Raw genomic sequence first — 22,949 nt, forward strand, 5'->3', positions numbered from 1 at the left:
TTGGACACTCCATAAATGTTTATTAAGAAGCACAATAAAAACAGACATAAATAATGTTGGACACTCCAAAAATGTTTATGAATAAGCACAATAAAAATAGACATAAATAATGTTGGACACATAAATAAATGAGACACTTTTACATATCCAGAATAAAGAAAAGGTCAACAAGACACAAAAACAAGAAGGTAAACAAGCAAGGTGCCGAGTTATATTTCCTTACATTATAATTCCTGCTCATATTTACAGCTTACTTTTCCAGGTTTATATTTCCTGGTAGGATGTGGTGGCAGCAGTGAAGTTCACCTCATCGCTCCTGCGAAAGACAAACAAATGTTCAATAGAAATGTTACACTCTGGAAAGAAACAAACCAGCAACTCAACTGGTGTGTGTGTGTGTGTGTGTGTGTGTGTGTGTGTGTGTGTGTGTGTGTGTGTGTGTGTGTGTGTGCGTGTGAATGAAGCTGACCCAACAGCGGACTGGTGTAAGCAGGAAAAGGCGTCGCTAACACTAACTGATGTAACAACAACAACAGCAAACAAAACAACAACAAATAGGATATGTACAAATATGATAGTAAAAGTGATATCAAAGAAGCAGTTAGTGAAATAAATAATAATACAGAAATGACAATGAGCATTATTACACTACAGATCAATACAAATACCAATAATATATCACTATTGATAATGAATAATAACAATAATTACTTCTATTATCAACAATACAGTTGTTCAAATGCAACAATAAATATACGTGATGATAACTACAGATACAAAAGAAAGCAGATAAATGGAGGGGAAGAAAGAAGCCAACTGTATTAACCTTGTAGATTGTTATAGTAACAATAGGTTAGGCTTTGTCAGTGTGCCATGTGTTACCCAGTTTACCCTAGGGCAACAACATTAACATATTGCTGGGTATTGTGGCCAAACAGCTCCATTTTTGTTTCATGTGACATCACATGGACAAAGATAAGACCTTCTGGAGGAAAGTTCTGTGGTCAGATGAAACAAAAATGGAGCTGTTTGGCCACAATACCCAGCAATATGTTTGGAGGAGAAAAGGTGAGGCCTTTAATACCCAGGAACACCAGTCCTACCGTCAAGCATGGTGGTGGTAGTATTATGCTCTGGGCCTGTTTTGCTGCCAATGGAACTGCTGCTTTAAATGGGACAATGACAAAGGAGGATTAGCTCCAAATTGTTCAGGACAAGCTAAAATCATCAGCCCGGAGGTTGGGTCTTGGGCGCAGTTGGGTGTTCCAACAGGACAATGACCTCAAAAGTGGTCAAGGAATGGCTAAATCAGGCTAGAATGAAGGTTTTAGAATGGCCTTCCCAAAGTCCTGACTTAAAGGTGTGGACAATGCTGAAGAAACAAGTCCATGTCAGAAAAGCAACACATTTAGCTGAACTGCAGCAATTTAGTGGTCAAGCATAAGCTTGTGGATGGCTACCAAAAGCGCCTTATTGCAGGTAAACTTGCCAAGGGACATGTAAGCAAATATTAACATTGCTGTATGTATACTTTTGACCCTCACATTTTCAGTAGAGCCATAATAAATTCATAAAAGAAGCAAACTTCATGAATGTTTTTTGTGACCAACAAGTATGTGCTCCAAGAAATGATTGGAAACTCAAGACAGCCATGACATGATGTTCTTTACAAGTATACGTACTAGAGATGCGCGGATAGGCAATTATTTCATCCGCAACCGCATCAGAAAGTCGTCAACCATCCGCCATCCACCCGATGTAAAATTTGATCAGAACCGCACCCGCCCGTTGTTATATATCTAGTATAGACGATGCAAGGCATTAGTGAGGTTATAAAGCTTTTGCCTGTTAAAGAAAGGAGACTGATCCAATGCAGCACAGACATTCGCGTGCCACGCTGTCACGGCCCAGACGCACACCAGTGCGCAATCATATGGGAGCCGCGCTGAGCGCACCTCCAAGCGCGTCTCGCTGCCGGCGACGGCCGGGTATGGGCCCGACGCTCCAGCGCCATCCATTTTCAGGGCTAGTTGATTCGGCAGGTGGGTTGTTACACACTCCTTAGCGGGTTCCGACTTCCATGGCCACCGTCCTGCTGTCTATATCAACCAGGGTGAGCCCCACCCCTTTCGTGAGCGCACTGCGCGCGGAGTGAACCCTGTTACGCGCCCCCGGCAACAGGGGTGGCGGGCAGGTAAGCTGCGCGGGCGGAGCGCGCGGAGTGACCCCTGTTACGAGCCCCCGGCCACGGGCGTGGCGGGCAGGTAAGCTGCTTACCTGCTGCGCGTGACGCCGGCCGCGGCGAAGGCGGACGAGGCGGGGTGTCGGTGCGGTGGGCGCGGTGGTGACCCTGGACGTGCGTCGGGCCCTTCTCGCGGATCGCCTCAGCTACTGCTCCCGGTGGGGCCCTCTCGGGGGAAGGGGCCTCGGTCCCGGACCCCGGCGAGGCGTCCCTTCTCCGCTCCGTAAAAGTGTCCATCTCTTTTTTTTCTTTCTTCTGTTGTGGCATATGCTGCAGGTGCCTGCTCGTTTTTCGTATGTGGGTAACAACATTTAACTATGTATATATATTTACCAATTGGTTTAACTGCCACCCGCCTGAATCTATTTAAAATCTAATTTTTTTTATTTCAACCGCCCGACCCGACCCGCGGATAAAATCTAATTTTTTTTAATTTCATCCGCCCGATCCGCGGATAATCCGCGGACTCCGCGGTTGTGCCCGCAAACCGCGCATCTCTAATACGTACACTTTTGACTGCGACTGTATGTACTATATTTGTGTGTGTATGTGGGAGCGTAGGTACCTATGTGTGCGCGTATGTACGTATATTTGTATGAATAACTGTGTGTATGTGAGTATATATGTGTATTTGTATGTACAATATATTTGACTCCAGTATGTGTGGGAGCCAGAGTACGGCCCCAGCCACCCAGAGAGCCCAACCCAAAAAATCAGGTGTGGCGTGGCGCCCAGGTAACAAGGGACTACCGGCCCCGCGACAGGAACCCCAGAGCCCGGCCCACCGTGCCGCCCGGAAGAGCCAGCAGCAAGCCGTAGACAGACGCGCCCGGCAGAGGACAAAGCAGGGGACAGCCATCCCCCAAGCCAGCGAGAGACAACACCCCACACGTACAGAAAGGCGAGACTCCCTAAAACCGGACGGGAAGACCGCCCCTGCCCCACGGGCAACCGGGCCCCCACGAGCCCACCCCCCTGGAGAGCACGGCGGGGCCCGAACCAGGCCACCCCACCCAAGTCGGCCGCCGCAGGACCGCCCAGCACTGTATTTATATTATACACATGTGAATAATGTTGTATAATAGACTGTATTTATATTATTCACATGTGAATAATGCTGTATAATAGACTGTATTTATGTTATTCACATGTGAATAATGCTGTATAATAGACTGTATTTATATTATTCACATGTGAATAATGCTGTATAATAGACTGTATTTATATTATTCACATGTGAATAATGCTGTATAATAGACTGTATTTATATTATACACATGTGAATAATGTTGTATAATAGACTGCATTTATATTATTCACATGTGAATAATGCTGTATAATAGACTGTATTTATATTATTCACATGTGAATAATGTTGTATAATAGACTGTATTTATATTATTCACATGTGAATAATGCTGTATAATAGACAGTATTTATATTATTCACATGTGAATAATGCTGCATAATAGACTGTATTTATATTATTCACATGTGAATAATGCTGTATAATAGACTGTATTTATATTATTCACATGTGAATAATGTTGTATAATAGACTGTATTTATATTATTCACATGTGAATAATGTTGTATAATAGACTGTATTTATATTATTCACATGTGAATAATGCTGTATAATAGACTGTATTTATATTATTCACATGTGAATAATGCTGCATAATAGACTGTATTTATATTATACAAATGTGAATAATGCTGTATAATAGACTGTATTTATATTATTCACATGTGAATAATGCTGTATAATAGACTGTATTTATATTATACACATGTGAATAATGCTGTATAATAGACTGTATTTATATTATTCACATGTGAATAATGTTGTATGATAGACTGTATTTATATTATTCACATGTGAATAATGCTGTATAATAGACTGTATTTATATTATTCACATGTGAATAATGTTGTATGATAGACTGTATTTATATTATTCACATGTGAATAATGCTGTATAATAGACTGTATTTATATTATTCACATGTGAATAATGCTGCATAATAGACTGTATTTATATTATTCACATGTGAATAATGCTGTATAATAGACTGTATTTATATTATACACATGTGAATAATGTTGTATAATAGACTATTTATATTATTCACATGTGAATAATGCTGTATAATAGACAGTATTTATATTATTCACATGTGAATAATGCTGTATAATAGACTGTATTTATATTATTCACATGTGAATAATGTTGTATAATAGACTGTATTTATATTATTCACATGTGAATAATGCTGTATAATAGACTGCATTTATATTATTCACATGTGAATAATGCTGTATAATAGACTGTATTTATATTATTCACATGTGAATAATGCTGTATAATAGACTGTATTTATATTATACACATGTGAATAATGCTGTATAATAGACTATTTATATTATTCACATGTAAAAAAAAATACCTAAGTGTTTATTGTGAGGGAACTGTGGTGCTGAATTTACCCCAGGGATCAATAAAGTACTTTCTATTCTATTCTATAATTAGTCTCACCTGACTTCCTCTTCTTTCAGTCTTGCTGCCGCCTGCTTGGATCTTTTTATTTGTAAGTCCAGTCTGGTCAAGAAGTCTTGGGCTGAGAGCTCCTCTGCTGGGGGTCCAGAACCTTTGGAGTCTTCAGGCCAAGGTCCCTGGTCTTCCTGCTGCTGCGCTGCTTGGCCGTCCCCATCAGGAGACTCTAGAGACAGTCCGTTAAAAATGTAGCGCTTCTGCGTAGCTACGGGGATGTTGAGGCTGCTCTTCAGGAAAATGCAGTCGTTGCTGAAAAGTTTGTTGGCTCTCTTGATTTGCTCCATCTGGGAAAATGTCATAGCAAAGTCATTTGCAGTATGTCTCATTTATGTCTCACATATGCCTCATTTATGTCTCATATATGCCTCATTTATGTCTCATGTATGCCTCATTTATGTCTCATGTATGCCCCATTTATGTCTCATTCTGTCTCAATGTCTATTTTATGTCTCATATATGTAAGGCTGAAACGACGCGTCGACGTAGTCGACGTCATCGGTTACCGTATTTTCCGCACTATAAGGCGCACCTAAAAACCACAAATTTTCTCAAAAGCTAACAGTGCGCCTTATAACCCGGTGCGCTTTATTACGATTCATTTTCATAAAGTTTCGATCTCGCAACTTCGGTAAACAGCCGCCATCTTTTTTCCCGGTAGAACAGGAAGCGCTTCTTCTTCTACGCAAGCAACCGCCAAGGTAAGCACCCGCCCCCATAGAACAGGAAGCGCTACCTCCCGCCCCCGGAAGAAAAAGAAGCGCGCGGATATTTCGTTTCATTTCCTTTGTGTGTTTACATCTGTAAAGACCAGACTACAAAATGGCTCCTACTAAGCGACACGCTTATAACGCAGAATTTAAACTTAAGGCAATAAGTCATGCCGAAGAACACGGAAATAGAGCAGCAGCAAGAGAATATAACATAAATGAATCAATGGTGCGTAGGTGGAGGAAGCAAGAAGATGACCTGCGCCAGGTAAAGAAGACAAAACAGAGTTTCCGAGGGAACAAAGCACGATGGCAACAGTTGGAGGACGAACTCGAACAGTGGGTTGTTGAGCAGAGAGCAGCAAGCAGAAGTGTCAGCACCATCACTATTCGAATGAAGGCAACAACGCTAGCAAGCGAACTTCACCTGGATGATTTTAAAGGTGGTGCTTCTTGGTGTTTCCGGTTTATGAAAAGACGCAATCTCTCCATCCGCACACGGACCACTATTTCACAGCAACTGCCTAACGACTTTAAAGAAAAGCTGGCTACTTTCCGTGCATATTGTAAAAAGAAGATAGCGGAAAAAAAGATCCAGCCAGAGAACATTATCAACATGGACGAGGTTCCACTGACTTTTGATATTCCTGTGAACCGCACTGTTGATACAACGGGAGCACGTACGGTGAATATTCGCACCACAGGGAATGAGAAGTCGTCCTTCACTGTGGTTCTAGCTTGCCATGCTAATGGCCAGAAACTTCCTCCCATGGTGATATTCAAAAGGAAGACCTTGCCAAAAGAGACCTTTCCAGCCGGCGTCATCATAAAAGCTAACTCGAAGGGATGGATGGATGAAGAAAAGATGAGCGAGTGGTTAAGGGAAGTTTACGCGAAGAGGCCGGGTGGCTTTTTTCACGCAGCTCCGTCCATGTTGATATACGACTCTATGCGCGCCCACATCACAGATGGTGTCAAAAAACAAGTGAAGCACACAAATACAACACTCGCCGTCATTCCGGGTGGATTAACCAAAGAACTCCAACCGCTGGATATTGGTGTCAACAGGGCATTCAAATCACGACTGCGAACGGCGTGGGAACAATGGATGACCGAAGGCGAACACACCTTCACTAAGACGGGCAGACAGCCTCGGACGACATACGCCAACATTTGCCAGTGGATCGTAAATGCCTGGGCAGATATTTCGGTCACAACTGTGGTCCGAGCTTTCCGGAAGGCAGGATTCACAGAACTACTGGACAACAACAGCGACACTGACTCCGATGACTTCGAAGAGACGGAGCCGGCCATTTTGGAACCCACGCTTGCGCAACTTTTCAATTCGGACACCGAAGACGAAGAATTCGAAGGATTTACCGGTACGAATGAAGAATAACTTCAGAAAGTGAGCGCTATGTTTATTTTGTGTGTTGTGACATTAACGTTCGAGCAACATTATGTTGCTATTGCTCTACACCATTTTGAATTTTACTATGTTTGTGATTGCACATTTGTACATTTTGGGACAGAGTTGTTAGAACGCTGGTTTTCAATATATTATTAAAGTTTGACTGAACTATCTGACTGTTTTTTTGACATTCACTTTAGCGCAGCGTTTTTTTGACATTCACTTTAGCGCAGCGTAGGCGCGGCTTATAGTCCGGGGCGGCTTATTGGTGGACAAAATTATGAAATATGTAATTCATAGAAGGTGCGGCTAATAATCCGGTGCGCCTTATAGTGCGGAAAATACGGTACGTAAATATGTCGACGCCGTTTTTGTGCGTCGGCGCGTCGCATATTTACGTCACACTACTGTCATGGCGGAGCGCAAAGCAGACGATGTGAGCGAGGGGAAAAAAGCACGCCAAAAGTCGTCAAAAGTGTCGGAGTATTTCAATAAACGACCTAATAATGTTGTTGTATGCACACTGTGTCGAGCGGAAATGGCCTATCATAGCAGCACAACGGCTATGAACGAACATTTGAAAAGAAAACCCCCGACAGCGTTCTTGCCATCACCATCAACAAGTCAATCGTCCGCGTGCGTATACGTTGTCATTATTACACAAAAACATGAATGTGTCATTTGTATCTGCGTTGTAAATTCATAAACTAAAGCACCGTTTGCTCTGAGAGGCGCGTTTGGCATGCCTGTTCAGTGTTTACAAAGACGCGCTCCTCTTTAACGCTGTGGAAAAGGCGGCGGCGGCGAGCGAGCGGCGAGGCGGGGCGCGCCGGGAGCGACGCCGCAAGAGACAGGGGACGACGAGTGAGCGAGGAAGAGGAGCTGAAAAGCGAGGAAAGAAAGAGAAAAGAGTTGGAAGAGAAAAGACTTTGTGTAAAATTAAAAGATTGTAAACCTGGCAAAGCCGTCTGGCGTTCAGTCTGTCGGTCCTGAAAGAACCCCACGGCACAAGACGTGTCACAAACGCTAACGTTAATTAGTTGTGCAAATACCTTTTACAACATTAACAGTTACATATACTATGTACAAACCAACAATTTACTTTCACTTTAATCATACTATCATTGTTGTGTTATTAAGCAAAATAAGCAATACTTTTACTTTTGTTGAAATGTTTACACTGTACACTTTTTTGTATTGGATGTTTAGCTTTATTTTTGCACATTTTAGCAAATAAGCAATACTTTTACTTTTGTTGAAATGTTTACACTTGTTACAGAATATTTCCGTTTTGCACTTTTTTGTATTGGATGTTTATCTTTATTTTTGCACATTTTAAAGCAAAAATAAGCAATACTTTTACTTTTTAAATGCTTATACTATTCCAGAATATTAAGATTTGCACTGGATGTTTACTTTTATATTTGCACATTAAAAAGCAAATAAGCTACTTTTAATTTTGTTAAATGTTAAAAGTTTTAAATGTTTACATTGTTACAGAATATTTTGTCATGTTGTTGTCAATGTTGACTGAGTGGCCATACTTTTTTTTTTGTAAATAAAAGCCATGCCTTTTGAAAAAACTGGCCTACATTTATTTTTTCCTCTTCATTTTAAATAAAAAAAAAAAATCGGTAAAAGGAAAAATAATCTATAGATTAATCGAAAAAAATAATCTATAGATTAACCGATTAATCGAAAAAATAATCTATAGATTAATCGATAGAAAAATAATCGTTAGCTGCAGCCCTACATATATGTCCCATTTATGTCTCATCTATGCCTCATTTATGTCTCATATATGCCTCATTTATGTCTCATATACAGTGGTGGTCAAAAGTGTACGTACACGTGTAAAGAACATGATGTCATGGCTGTCTTGACTTTACAATCATTTCTATTTTTTTGTGATGTGATTGGAGCACATACTTGTTGCTCACAAAAAACATTCATGAAGTTTGCTTCTTTTATGAATTTATTATGGCTCTACTGAAAATGTGAGGGTGAAAAGTATACATACAGCAATGTTAATATTTGCTTACATGTCCCTTGGCAAGTTTACCTGCAATAAGGCGCTTTTGGTAGCCATTTCAAGTTCCAGGTCTGTGCAGGACGGATTTGGCCCATTTTTATCCCTTACAATAATGAAACAAAGTAACAAAATATTTCTATATTTTCTAATCGGTTTAATGATTGAATTAAATGTTGCAGTCCTAAACACAAACATGAGGAGTTACTTGAAATGTGTATTTGATTGGAAGGCTTGAAACATTATTCTTATTAAAAAGATGTCACATTAAACTATCTTTCATGGCAGCACATAATAAATAACGTCACTACATTAGAATTAGGATATGAACATATTACATTTAAAAACTTATCGTCACATTATATTTCAGATGTAAAGTTATTATATTTAAGATATAAACTTACCGTCACATTATATTCCAGATATAGTTCTATTATATTTAAGATATAAAATATAAAGTTATTATATTTAAAATATAAACTTACCGTCACATTATATTTAAGATATGACGTATTATGTTCAAGATATCAACTTACCGTCACATTATGTTTAAGATATGACGTTATTGTAAATAATATATAGACTTACCGTCACATTATATTTAAGATATGACGTTATTATGTTTAAGATATCAACTTACCGTCACATTATGTTTAAGATATGACGTTATTGTAAATAATATATAGACTTACCGTTGTTGTACCGAAATCTGTTACCCATCAGAATTTGTGACTCCAGGGGGCGATGTTCTCATGGCGTTTGTTTGATGGTTAAACGGCAAGCCCAAAGAGGAGGCGAAGAAGAACGCTTGCGTAAATGGCGTAAACTATCGTTGTCAGAATTTCAGCATTAATAAATTACACATATTCTGGAAATCAATGATTTATTTTCATTATAGTATGAGTCCATTGTATCAGCTGTTGATTCTCTCTCACACACATACATTTTCCGGATTAAAAGCTATCATGGAATGAAACGTCAGTTGTCAGAATTTCAGCATTAATAAATTACACATATTCTGGAAATCAATGACTTATTTTCATTATAGTATGAGTCCATTTTATCAGCTGTTGATTCTCTCTCACACACATACATTTTCCAATATAGATAAGGCTATACATGCACATGCGGTTGTTCTGTTTGTTATGGCTGTATGTTCTTAAACCAGTCACCTAAATTACAATTTCCTGCCCTTTTTACACCCCCCTCCCTTCATCTCCATTCACTTTTTCTCATTTGGACCCCCAGAATCAGGACGCACTAGGGTTACATTTTCCGATAAGCCCGTCGGCGTTTTGCCCAGCCAATTAGGCGTAAATTTATGGCATTTCACACTATTAACAGGAGGTGGCGCCTTACCAAGGTACTTGAAACATTTGGCTTTATCTAGTTTGAAGCCCACCTTCTAATTTATTAGCGGATTTTGACTCCAATCTAAATCATGGAATCAAGCACCTATAGAGAATTGTTGGAATACCTTACCGAAGGGAAAGTACCACCAAATTCCAAAAAATACGAGCGCTTCAACCTGAAAAGAAAAGCGGCAAACTACATTGTGGAAGGCAAGTTATGGTACCTAGCATCGCACTTGATGACCACCCCAACAAATGCCAAATTGTCTCAAGAGGTTCAACGACTTAGTATTATTAGAACAAAATGTGATGGTGTTAATATATTTAAAGAAAAACAGAGCATTCCCTTTCTAAATTTACAGTTTTACATTATACTAACTACAGCATAATTCAATCCAATCCAATCCACTTTATTTACCGTATTTTCCGCACTATTAGCCGCACCTAAAAACCACAAATTTACTCAAAAGCTGACAGTGCGGCTTTTAACCCGGTGCGCTTTATATATGGATTAATATTAAGATTCATTTTCATAAAGTTTCGATCTCGCAACTTAGGTAAACAGCCGCCATCTTTTTTCCCGGTAGAACAGGAAGCGCTTCTTCTTCTACGCAAGCAACCGCCAAGGTAAGCACCCGCCCCCATAGAACAGGAAGCGCTTCTTCTTCTATTGTAAGCAACCACCCGCCCCCGGAAGAAGAAGAAAAAACGCGCGGATATCACCGTACGTTTCATTTCCTGTTTACATCTGTAAAGACCACAAAATGGCTCCTACTAAGCGACAAGGATCCGGTTCATGAAAAGACGCAATCTCTCCATCCGCACACGGATTACTATTTCACAGCAACTGATATTCCTGTGAACCGCACTGTGGATACAACGGGAGCACGTACGGTGAATATTCGCACCACAGGGAATGAGAAGTCATCCTTCACTGTGGTTCTAGCTTGCCATGCTAATGGCCAGAAACTTCCACCCATGGTGATATTCAAAAGGAAGACCTTGCCAAAAGAGACCTTTCCAGCCGGCGTCATCATAAAAGCTAACTCGAAGGGATGGATGAAGAAAAGATGAGCGAGTGGTTAAGGTAAGTTTAAGTTTACGCGAAGAGGCCGGGTGGCTTTTTTCACGCAGCTCTGTCCATGTTGATATACGTATGTTTGTGATTGCACATTTGCGTACATTTTGGGAGTGAACAGAGTTGTTAGAACGCTGGTTTTTAATATATTATTAAAGTTTGACTGACCTATCTGACTGTTTTTTTGACATTCCTTTAGCGCAGTTAGATGCGGCTTACAACACGGGGCGGCTTATAGGTGGACAAAGTTTTGAAATATGCCGTTCATTGAAGGCGCGGCTTATAACCCAGGGCGCCTTATGGTGCGGAAAATACGGTATATAGCACATTTAAACAACAAAATATTTCCTAAGTGCTGCACAACAATATTAAAAACAACATTCAAATACTATCTTGAGCTCCACCAATGACTGAATAAAAAAATAAAAATAAATACATATAAAACCAATATAAAAACAACTGGTTTAAGAATAGGGAACATACAGTAAGGTCTCGAAATCTGAAGGCCAAATCACAGCTTATCAGAAAATGTAACCCTAGTGCGTCCTGATTCTGGGGGTCCAAATGAGAAAAAGTGAATGGAGATGAAGGGAGGGGGGGTGTAAAAAGGGCAGGAAATTGTAATTTAGGTGACTGGTTTAAGAATATGGAACATACAGCCATAACAAACAGAACAACCGCATGTGCATGTATAGCCTTATCTATATTGGAAAATGTATGTGTGTGAGAGAGAATCAACAGCTGATACAATGGACTCATACTATAATGAAAATAAGTCATTGATTTCCAGAATATGTGTAATTTATTAATGCTGAAATTCTGACAACTGACGTTTCAGCATTAAGGATAGTTTACGCCATTTACGCAAGCGTTCTTCTTCTCCTCCTCTTTGGGCTTGCCGTTTAACCATCAAACAAACGCCACGGGAACATCGCCCCCTGGAGTTACAAATTCTGATGGGTAACAGATTTCGGTACAACACCGTCACATTATATTTAAGATATGACGTTATTATGTTTAAGATATGACGTTATTATGTTTAAGATATGACGTTATTATGTTTAAGATATGACGTTATTGTAAATAATATATAGACTTACCGTCACATTATATTTAAGATATGACGTTATTATGTTTAAGATATCAACTTACCGTCACATTATGTTTAAGATGCAAAGTTATGATATATATAGACTGACCTTGACATGATATTTCAGATATAAAGTTATGGTATAAAGACTTGTATATTGAAGATATGACGTCATGAGATGAACTTACCGTCACATTATGTTTAAGATGCAAAGTTATGATATATATAGACTGACCTTGACATGATATTTCAGATATAAAGTTATGGTATAAAGACTTGTATATTGAAGATATGACGTCATGAGATGAACTTACCGTCACATTATGTTTAAGATGCAAAGTTATGATATATATAGACTGACCTTGACATGATATTTCAGATATAAAGTTATGGTATAAAGACTTGTATATTGAAGATATGACGTCATGAGATGAACTTACCGTCACATTATGTTTAAGAAGTAAAGTTATGATATATATAGACTGACCTTGACATGATATTTCAGATATAAAGTTATGGTATAAAGACTTGTACATTGAAGATATGACGTCATGAGATGAACTTACCGTCACATTATATTTCAGGGCGATCCCCTGCAGAGTGTCGCCGTCAGAGAGGCGATGTTCGATGTATTTTTCGCCCAGAGAGGCCGAGACGCTGGCTGTGCTTCCGTAAGATCGTATTTTAGTGCGAGCCAAGCTTTGGGACAGTTCGCTTTCTGACTCGGAACCCGACCTGGAGCGAGCGAAGATGTGCTGGCCGAGTCGTCCTCCTCCTCCTCCTTCTTCTTCTTCCCGCCTCGCTAACACTGGCGGGAAGTCCGCCATCTTCTGTGGATAGGAAGTGAGCTGGCTGGATGTTAGCGTGCAGACGGAGCACAAGCGGCCGAATAAAAGACGCTTTTAGGCTTTAGGAATACTTCCATGGCCGCATGCAGTCTGTTAGCCCGACACCACAGCCATGTTGCCGTCAGCAAGAATACGCCGCTTTGCCTACGTCTCTGCCCCCGCTGAGTGACGTCATCACGTCGGCAACGTCGGCGCGTCCAATCAGGAACAAGGTCAATAATATGCTTCCGGTACGCTTTCAAAATAATATACATCATAGCTGAGCCTTCATTTGCCCACTTGCTTCTTCACACTGAATTCATATTCATACAGGTAAAAGCCAGTAAATTAGAATATTTTGAAAAACTTGATTTATTTCAGTAATTGCATTCAAAAGGTGTAACTTGTACATTATATTTATTCATTGCACACAGACTGATGCATTCAAATGTTTATTTCATTTAATTTTGATGATTTGAAGTGGCAACAAATGAAAATCCAAAATTCCGTGTGTCACAAAATTAGAATATTGTGTAAGGGTTGAATTTTGAAGACACCTGGTGCCACAAACTAATCAGCTGATTAACTCAAAACACCTGCAAAGGGCTTTAAATGGTCTCTCAGTCCAGTTCTGAAGCCTACACAAACATGGGGAAGACTTCAGATTTGACAGCTGTCCAAAAGGCAACCATCGACACATTGCACAAGGAGGGAAAGACACAAAAGGTTATTGCTGAAGAGGCTGGCTGTTCTCAGAGCTCTGTGTCCAAACACATTAATGGAGAGGCAAAGGGAAGGAAAAACTGTGGTCAGAAAAAGTGTACAAGCGATAGGGATCACCGCGCCCTGGTCAAGATTGTGAAAAAAAACCCATTCAAAAATGTGGGGGAGATTCAGAAGGAGTGGACAGCTGCTGGAGTCACTGCTTCAAGATCCACCACCAAGAGACGCTTGAAAAACATGGGTTTCAACTGCCGCATACCTCGTGTCAAGCCACTGTTGACCAAGGAACAGCGCGAAAAGCGTCTCACCTGGGCTAAGGAAAAAAAGAGCTGGACTGCTGCTGAGTGGTCCAAAGTCATGTTTTCTGACGAAAGCAAATTTTGCATTTCCTTTGGAAATCGAGGTCCCAGAGTCTGGAGGAAGACAGGAGAGGCACAGGATCCACGTTGCCTGAAGTCTAGTGTAAAGTTTCCACCATCAGTGATGGTTTGGGGTGCCATGTCATCTGCTGGTGTCGGTCCACTCTGTTTCCTGAGATCCAGGGTCAACGCAGCCGTCTACCAGCAAGTTTTAGAGCACTTCATGCTTCCTGCTGCTGACCTGCTCTATGGAGATGGAGATTTCAAGTTCCAACAGGACTTGGCGCCTGCACACAGCGCAAAATCTACCCGTGCCTGGTTTACGGACCATGGTATTTCTGTTCTAAATTGGCCCGCCAACTCCCCTGACCTTAGCCCCATAGAAAATCTGTGGGGTATTGTGAAAAGGAAGATGCAGAATGCCAGACCCAAAAACGCAGAAGAGTTGAAGGCCACTATCAGAGCAACCTGGGCTCTCATAACACCTGAGCAGTGCCAGAAACTCATCGACTCCATGCCACGCCGCATTAACGCAGTAATTAAGGCAAAAGGAGCTCCAACCAAGTATTGAGTATTGTACATGCTCATATTTTTCATTTTCATACTTTTCAGTTGGCCAACATTTCTAAAAATCCCTTTTTTGTATTAGCCTTAAGTAATATTCTAATTTTGTGACACACGGAATTTTGGATTTTCATTTGTTGCCACTTCAAATCATCAAAAATTAAATGAAATAAACATTTGAATGCATCAGTCTGTGTGCAATGAATAAATATAATGTACAAGTTACACCTTTTGAATGCAATTACTGAAATAAATCAAGTTTTTCAAAATATTCTAATTTACTGGCTTTTACCTGTATATTGATATATACATTTATATGACTTATATTTCAAACCCTCGAAATTACGTCAACTTGTAATAATGTACATATTATATCATAGCATTAAATTGATGTACAAAAGCAGTGAAGTTGTGTAAATGGTAAATAAAAAGAGAATACAACAAATCATTTTCAACTTATATTCAATTGAATAGACTGCAAAGACAAGATATTTCATGTTCATACTAAGAAACTTTGTCATTTTTTGCAAATAATCATGAAGTTAGAATGTAATGGCAGCAACACATTGCAAAAAAGGCATTTTTACCAGTGTGTTACATGGCCTTTCCTTTTGGGAACTGAGGGGACACATTTTTGAAGTGGAATTCTTTCCCATTCTTGCTTGATGTACAGCTTAAGTCAGGGGTGGCCAATTCATTTTTACCGGGGGCCGCATGAGCAACCCGAGCACTGCTGGAGAGCCACACCGACAATATTTCAATTCAATTTTGCTCAAATTATTTTTGATATAGGCGAGGGCGGACCTACGTCACTTCCGCCTGCCAATCCCCTAGCAACGCGGTCGCCATATTGAATTCGATGAAAACAAACCAGCTCACAGCGAACACAGCATTGACAGAAAAGGCATTTAACGAGGTTTCACGGCATTTTAAACTGTTCTAAATGGCGTATGATTATGTAAATAGTCTTTCCAGTGAGGCTAGGTTAAGATACGAGTTAAAATGTTCTGTAGTTGGATTAAACGACTGCCCTTACCGCCTTCCAGCAGATGCGTGGACTGATAATCCTACACAATGGCCGGACATGGAATTTGGAAATCTTTATGTCTACCTCACAAGCGCACCAGGTCGGTTGTTATATAACGAATAAATCACATAAAAATTGTTAAATCACCCAAGGTATGTTGATAAATGATAATAAGGATGACACGGTGGCTACCAGTATCTGTATATTTATTATATCTGTAGAGAGCTCATTCAAATTCAGTTCAGTATTATGATTTATTATTTACTGAATTACTGGAAATAGCCTTTATACCGTATGTTATTGTTGTGCAACAACAACAACTTCAGCTGTCGAACGTTATTCAGTAAAAATTCAACGGGTTCAACATTAGCATGGACGGTATAGCCAAGTTGTGGTTAAGAAGGTGGATTTTTGTTCCTTATATTTACCAGAAACGAAGTGATCCGAACACACGACCCGGGATTTTGGGGGACTCCAGTGAGAACCGTCCTCGTTGCACCAGCACCGACTCCAAGTCTGGTTCCCGCACCAGTACCGACTCCAAGACTGGTTCCCGCACCAGCACCGACTCCAAGGCTGGTTTCCGCACCAGCACCTGCTTCCACGACAACGACAGCCCAGCCGCCTGCTCCGCCCACGCCGGCAGACGAGCCGCCTGCTCCGCCCACGCCGGCAGACGATCCGCCTGCTCCGTCCACGCCGGCAGACGAGCCGCCTGCTCCGCCCACGCCGGCAGACGATCCACCTGCTCCACCCACGCCGGCGCCTCCTCCTGCTTCCACGGCGACGTCGACTCCTCCTGCTTCCACGGCGACGACGACGCCTACCGCTTCCACGGCGACGTCTGCTCTCTCCTCGTCTCCGGTGGGCCTTCCCAGGGCACCGCCATCTTCCTCGCCCTCATCGTCGTCTCAGCGACCTCGAGTGGTCTGGCTGCGCAAGCAGCTCCCTCAGAGGTCAGTGAATGGCCGCCAGTGGCGCAAAAAGCAGCGACGCCCAGGACGTTGTCATAAAACTCTCCGGCTGCTGAACTTCTGGCGCCACTCACGCCCACCTTCTTGGCGGCCACGAATGTGGCCGTTTCGTGGTCGCCCGCCTCGCCTGCGGCAGCGGCGTTCCATTCGCCGCCGCCACCTGACTCTTCCCCGGTGGATTCGGGGACATGTGGCCTGGCGACCCTCCGCCAAGTCCTCCCTCCGCCTTCCCTTGACTCTTGAACTGTCTTGTAGTTGGTGGGTTTTAGTTTTTCCAGGGGACATCTGGAATTTGTCCCTTAAGAGGGGGGGTACTGTTATGATCCGCTGCTCGGATCATATTTCTGTTTACGTTTTCGAGGCACTTGTGTTTTCTGTTAGTTTTGTGCACCTGAGTTTGTTGCCATGGCTGCTTATTGTTTTCACCTGCCGCGTGTGTTTCCGGACACGCACTTGTTAGCCATCAATGACATTATTTAAGCCTGCCTTGCCAGTGGCTCGGTCTGGCTTCCTAGTTTGTTTTCATACAACAGATGACGACTTTTGTTTCCTGCTCTTGTTACTTGCTAGCTCCCACGCTAGCCCATTTAGTTTTTTGCCTTACGTGCTATGAACACGTTTTTGTTTTGTTCCCTTTTGATTTAATTCTTAATAAATCATTTTTCCTACCTGCACGCTGTGTCTGACGCCCATCTGCCTTCCTGGGAGAACGAGTCGTCACAGTTTTAACTTGCACTTACTTACTTTACACACCGATGTCGCTTTTTGATGCAGTACCGCCTGAGGGATCCAAGGTGCGTAATATCATGGCTTACCTGCAGTAATTTCTCCAGATTCTCAGAACCTTTTGATGATATTACAGAGTGTAGATGGTGAAATCCCTCAATTCCTTGCAATAGCTGCTTGAGAAATGTTGTTCTTAAACAATTTGCTCAGGCATTTGTTGACAAAGTGGTGACCCTCGCCCCGTCCTTGTTTGTGAATGACTGAGCATTTCATGGAAGCTGCTTTCATACCCAATCATGGCACCCACCTGTTCCCAATTAGCCAGTTCACCTGTGGGATGTTCCAAATAAGTCTTTGATGAGCATTCCTCAACTTTCTCACTCTTTTTTGCCACTTGTGCCAGCTTTTTTGAAACATGTTACAGGCATCAAATTCCAAATGAGCTAATATTTGCAAAAAAGAAGAAAGTTTCTTAGTGTGAACATGAAATATCTTGTCTTTGCAGTCTATTCAATTGAATATAAGTTGAAAAAGATTTGTTGTATTCTCTTTTTATTTACCATTTAGACAATGTGACAACTTCACTGCTTTTGACTTTTGTATATTTAGGATGGAAATTGTATATTTAGGATGGACATTGTCTATTTACGGTGGTTGTTGTATATCTAGGATAAGTATTATATATTTAGGATGAGTATTGTATATTTAGGATGGATATTGTATATTTAGGATGAGTATTGTATATCTAGGATGGATATTGTATATTTAGGATGAGAATTGTATATTTAGGATGGACATTATATATTTAGGATGGACATTGTCTATTTACGGTGGTTGTTGTATATCTAGGATAAGTATTATATATTTAGGATGAGTATTGTATATTTAGGATGGATATTGTATATTTAGGATGGGTATTGTATATCTAGGATGGATATTGTATATTTAGGATGAGTATTGTATATTTAGGATGGATATTGTATATTTAGGATGAGTATTGTATATCTAGGATGGATATTGTACATTTAGGATGAATATTGTATATTTAAGGTGGGTTATTGTATATTTAAGATGGGTTATTGTATATTTAGGTTGCGTTACTGTACATTTAGGATGGGTTATTGTATATTTAGGATGGATATTGTATATTTAGGATGAGTATTGTATATCTAGGATGGATATTGTATATTTAGGATGAGTATTGTATATTTAGGATGGACGTTATATATTTAGGATGGACATGGTCTATTTACGGTGGTTGTTGTATATCTAGGATAAGTATTATATATTTAGGATGAGTATTGTATATTTAGGATGGATATTGTATATTTAGGATGAGTATTGTATATCTAGGATGGATATTGTATATTTAGGATGAGTATTGTATATTTAGGATGGATATTGTATATTTAGGATGAGTATTGTATATCTAGGATGGATATTGTATATTTAGGATGAATATTGTATATTTAAGGTGGGTTATTGTATATTTAAGATGGGTTATTGTATATTTAGGTTGAGTTACTGTACATTTAGGATGGGTTATTGTACATTTAGGATGGATATTGTATATTTAGGATGAGTATTGTATATCTAGGATGGATATTGTATATTTAGGATGGACATTATATATTTAGGATGGACATTGTCTATTTACGGTGGTTGTTGTATATCTAGGATAAGTATTATATATTTAGGATGAGTATTGTATATTTAGGATGGATATTGTATATTTAGGATGAGTATTGTATATCTAGGATGGATATTGTATATTTAGGATGAGTATTGTATATTTAGGATGGATATTGTATATTTAGGATGAGTATTGTATATCTAAGATGGAAATTGTATATTTAGGATGGACATTGTCTATACGGTGGTTGTTGTATATCTAGGATAAGTATTATATATTTAGGATGAGTATTGTATATTTAGGATGGATATTGTATATTTAGGATGAGTATTGTATATCTAAGATGGAAATTGTATATTTAGGATGGACATTGTCTATACGGTGGTTGTTGTATATCTAGGATAAGTATTATATACTTAGGATGAGTATTGTATATCTAGGATGGATATTGTATATCATTTAGGATGAGTATTGTATATTTAGGATGGACATTATATATTTAGGATGGACATTGTCTATTTACGGTGGTTGTTGTATATCTAGGATATTATATATTTAGGATGAGTATTGTATATCTAGGATGGATATTGTATATTTAGGATGAGTATTGTATATTTAGGATGGATATTGTATATTTAGGATGAGTATTGTATATCTAGGATGGATATTGTATATTTAGGATGAGTATTGTATATTTAGGATGGATATTGTATATTTAGGATGAGTACTGTATATCTAGGATGGATATTGTATATTTAGGATGAATATTGTATATTTAAGGTGGGTTATTGTATATTTAAGATGGGTAATTGTATATTTAGGTTGAGTTACTGTACATTTAGGATGGGTTATTGTATATTTAGGATGGATATTGTATATTTAGGATGAACATTGTATATTTAGCATGGGTTATTGTATATTTAGGATGGGTTATCGTATATTTAGGGTGGTTGTTGTATATCTAGGATGCGTATTGTATATTTAAGATGAGTATTAAATATTTAGGATGAGTATTGTATATCTAGGATGGATATTATGTATTTAGGATGAGAATTGTATATCTAGGATGGATATTGTATATTTAGGATGAGTACTGTGTATTTAGGATGGGATGTTGTATATTTAGGATGGTTCAAAGTATAAACAAGCAATATCTGAGTGTAAAATATTGATTGTATATTCTTATGTTGACTTGTATTTGTTACTGTACACAAAGTAGTATGTGTTGTACATATTATATCTGCCATGTCAGCAGTCAACAACAACACATTGAAAAACAGCAAGAAATGAAATGATGAAATATTTACAAGTAGCTGCTGATCTTGGAGTGAAGTTGACTAAGAAAAAGTAGGCGATAGAAATCTTTCATAAACTAGTCACCTGGACAGAGAATTGGAACAGTTTTTATTAAGTATTTGTGAAGACCTGCAGCATGAATAATAGGAGGTCCAAAATGTGTTGGTCTTTGGCATGTTGAACATCATCTGGGTCACCACCATTCTGGGTTAGGGTTAGTCACCTCTGACTAATCATGTCATTACTGAATGACAGTTGTGATACAGGTGATAGTCAACATTTAGAAATAGCAAACATTTATTGACTGCTGAGTCAGCATCTTTTGTAACTGCTAAAGGTGTAACAAGGGTAAGTGGGGGAGGTCCCAGCTTTGGGCAGGTGAGTTAGCACAATGACGGTATGGTAAAAAAGTAAAAAGTCTGGACAGAGTCAAGGCTGAAAAAAGACTAAAAACTAAATGATTCCAGTTATTCCTCTTCTACCTTCTTGTGGAGTCAGCAGTTTGGCACAAGACTTCTTCCACACGCTGAGATGAGACAGGTAGGACTTAGGATTCCACAGGTGAGATGAAGGCCTACACTTCCTGTTCCACTCGCCTCCTGCGGACTGAACACAGACATCAGGACTTTAGTCTCTCAGTGACTGAACACAAACATCAGAACTATGGCCTTCTAATGACTGAACACAAACATCAGGACTTTGGTCTTCTAATGACTGAACACAAACATCAGGACTGTGGTCTTCTAATGACTGAACACAAACATCAGAACTTTGGTCTTCTAATGACTGAACACAAACATCAGAACTTTGGTCTTCTAATGACTGAACACAGGACTATGGTCTTCTAATGACTGAACACAAACATCAGAACTATGGCCTTCTAATGACTGAACACAAACATCAGGACTTTGGTATTCTAATGACTGAACGCAAACATCAGAACTTTTGTTCTTCTAATGACTGAACACAAACATCAGGACTTTGGTCTTCTAATGACTGAACACAAACACCAGAACTTTGGTCTTCTAATGACTGAACACAAACATCAGGACTTTGGTCTTCTAATGACTGAACACAAACATCATGACTTTGGTATTCTAATGACTGAACACAAACATCAGGACTTTGGTATTCTAATGACTGAACACAAACCTCAGGACTATGGTATTCTAATGACTGAACACAAACATCAGGACTTTGGTATTCTAATGACTGAACGCAAACATCAGGACTTTGGTCTTCTAATGACTGAACACAAACATCAGGACTTTGGTATTCTAATGACTGAACGCAAACATCAGGACTTTGGTCTTCTAATGACTGAACACAAACATCAGGACTTTGGTCTTCTAATGACTGAACACAAACATCAGGACTTTGGTCTTCTAATGACTGAACACAAACATCAGGACTTTGGTCTTCTAATGACTGAACACAAACATCAGGACTTTAGTCTTCTAATGACTGAACGCAAACATCAGAACTTTGTTCTTCTAATGACTGAACACAAACATCAGGACTTTGGTCTCAAACACAAACTGGTTAGTCTGCACAACAAACAGTGAGTCAGCAAAACCACATCAGGTCAAAGGTGACATCCATTTAAGTGCACCAGTGCGGAAGGTAAGATGGCGTCGGTCGCACACACACACACACACACACACACACACACACACACACACACACACACACACACACACACACACACACACACACACACACACACACACACACACACACACACACACACACACACACACACACACACACACACACACACACACACAGCCATGCTTCAGACCTGTACTAGCGCAGCTCTAACAGGAGGCGGAGCTAAAAACAAAAGAGCAGATGATGTCGTCCACATTACATTCTGTAGGAAATATGTTCAATAACCCGGTTGCCTTTCATCGTATTTTCCCACACTGTGAGAGTCATTGAAGGTTTCCTGACTGCTGATTGGACGAGAGCAGACAGAAGTAAACACTTCAGGTGAGATAGTTGGAGATGTTTTGTTGGAATAATATGATTGTTGATCAAACACCTTTCAAGATTTGGGCAAAAATACAATATTTTACATACACCAAACTACAATATTTTACATACACCAAACTACAATATTATATATACACCAAACTACAATATTTTATATACACCAAACTACAATATTTTATATACACCAAACTACAATATTTTATATACACCAAACTACAATATTATACAGGTAAAAGCCAGTAAATTAGAATATTTTGAAAAACTTGATTTATTTCAGTAATTGCATTCAAAAGGTGTAACTTGTACATTATATTTATTCATTGCACACAGACTGATGCATTCAAATGTTTATTTCATTT

General features: G+C 39.7%; 3 protein-coding genes across 3 annotated transcripts in view; 1 reads left to right on the forward strand and 2 right to left on the reverse strand.

Annotated features, from left to right (window-relative positions):
• lysmd2 (LysM, putative peptidoglycan-binding, domain containing 2) lies at positions 1-13,293 on the reverse strand. Its single transcript, XM_072914812.1, has 3 exons — positions 13,033-13,293; positions 4,782-5,083; positions 1-316 (listed from the first exon to the last, which is right to left on the reverse strand). The coding sequence occupies exons 1-3, from the start codon at positions 13,291-13,293 to the stop codon at positions 265-267; spliced, it is 615 nt and encodes a 204-aa protein (XP_072770913.1). The 3' UTR covers positions 1-264.
• Positions 13,294-13,397: 104 nt separating this feature from the next.
• LOC133615768 (uncharacterized) lies at positions 13,398-21,130 on the forward strand. The gene is made up of 3 exons (XM_072914749.1): positions 13,398-13,544; positions 16,398-16,830; positions 21,063-21,130. Exons 1-3 carry the CDS (start codon positions 13,398-13,400, stop codon positions 21,128-21,130), a joined length of 648 nt encoding a protein of 215 aa, XP_072770850.1.
• Positions 20,683-22,949, reverse strand: part of tmod2 (tropomodulin 2) — a 60,817-nt gene continuing 58,550 nt past the window's right edge. The window contains exon 10 of the mRNA XM_061974680.2: positions 20,683-21,201. Within this exon, the coding sequence (XP_061830664.1) occupies positions 21,170-21,201 (32 nt within the window). The 3' untranslated portion in view covers positions 20,683-21,169. The remainder of the gene's footprint in view (positions 21,202-22,949) is intronic.

Source organism: Nerophis lumbriciformis, linkage group LG15 (assembly GCF_033978685.3).
Source record: "Nerophis lumbriciformis linkage group LG15, RoL_Nlum_v2.1, whole genome shotgun sequence".
NCBI classification, from domain to species: Eukaryota; Metazoa; Chordata; class Actinopteri; order Syngnathiformes; family Syngnathidae; genus Nerophis; species Nerophis lumbriciformis.

Bases quoted from the DNA above. Each gene is read 5' to 3' on its own strand.
- lysmd2 (XM_072914812.1), bottom strand. From the start codon at position 13,293: ATGGCGGACTTCCCGCCAGTGTTAGCGAGGCGGGAAGAAGAAGAAGGA. The intron at 5,084-13,032 runs GTAAGTTCATCT...ACATTTTCCCAG, and splicing joins CCCTGAAATATAATGTGACG to ATGGAGCAAATCAAGAGAGC. The intron at 317-4,781 runs GTGAGACTAATT...TGTCTTTCGCAG, and splicing joins CTGAAAGAAGAGGAAGTCAG to GAGCGATGAGGTGAACTTCA.
- LOC133615768 (XM_072914749.1), top strand. From the start codon at position 13,398: ATGCAGTCTGTTAGCCCGACACCACAGCCATGTTGCCGTCAGCAAGAA. The intron at 13,545-16,397 runs GTACGCTTTCAA...TATATTTACCAG, and splicing joins AGGTCAATAATATGCTTCCG to AAACGAAGTGATCCGAACAC. The intron at 16,831-21,062 runs GTGGGCCTTCCC...AAATGATTCCAG, and splicing joins CTGCTCTCTCCTCGTCTCCG to TTATTCCTCTTCTACCTTCT.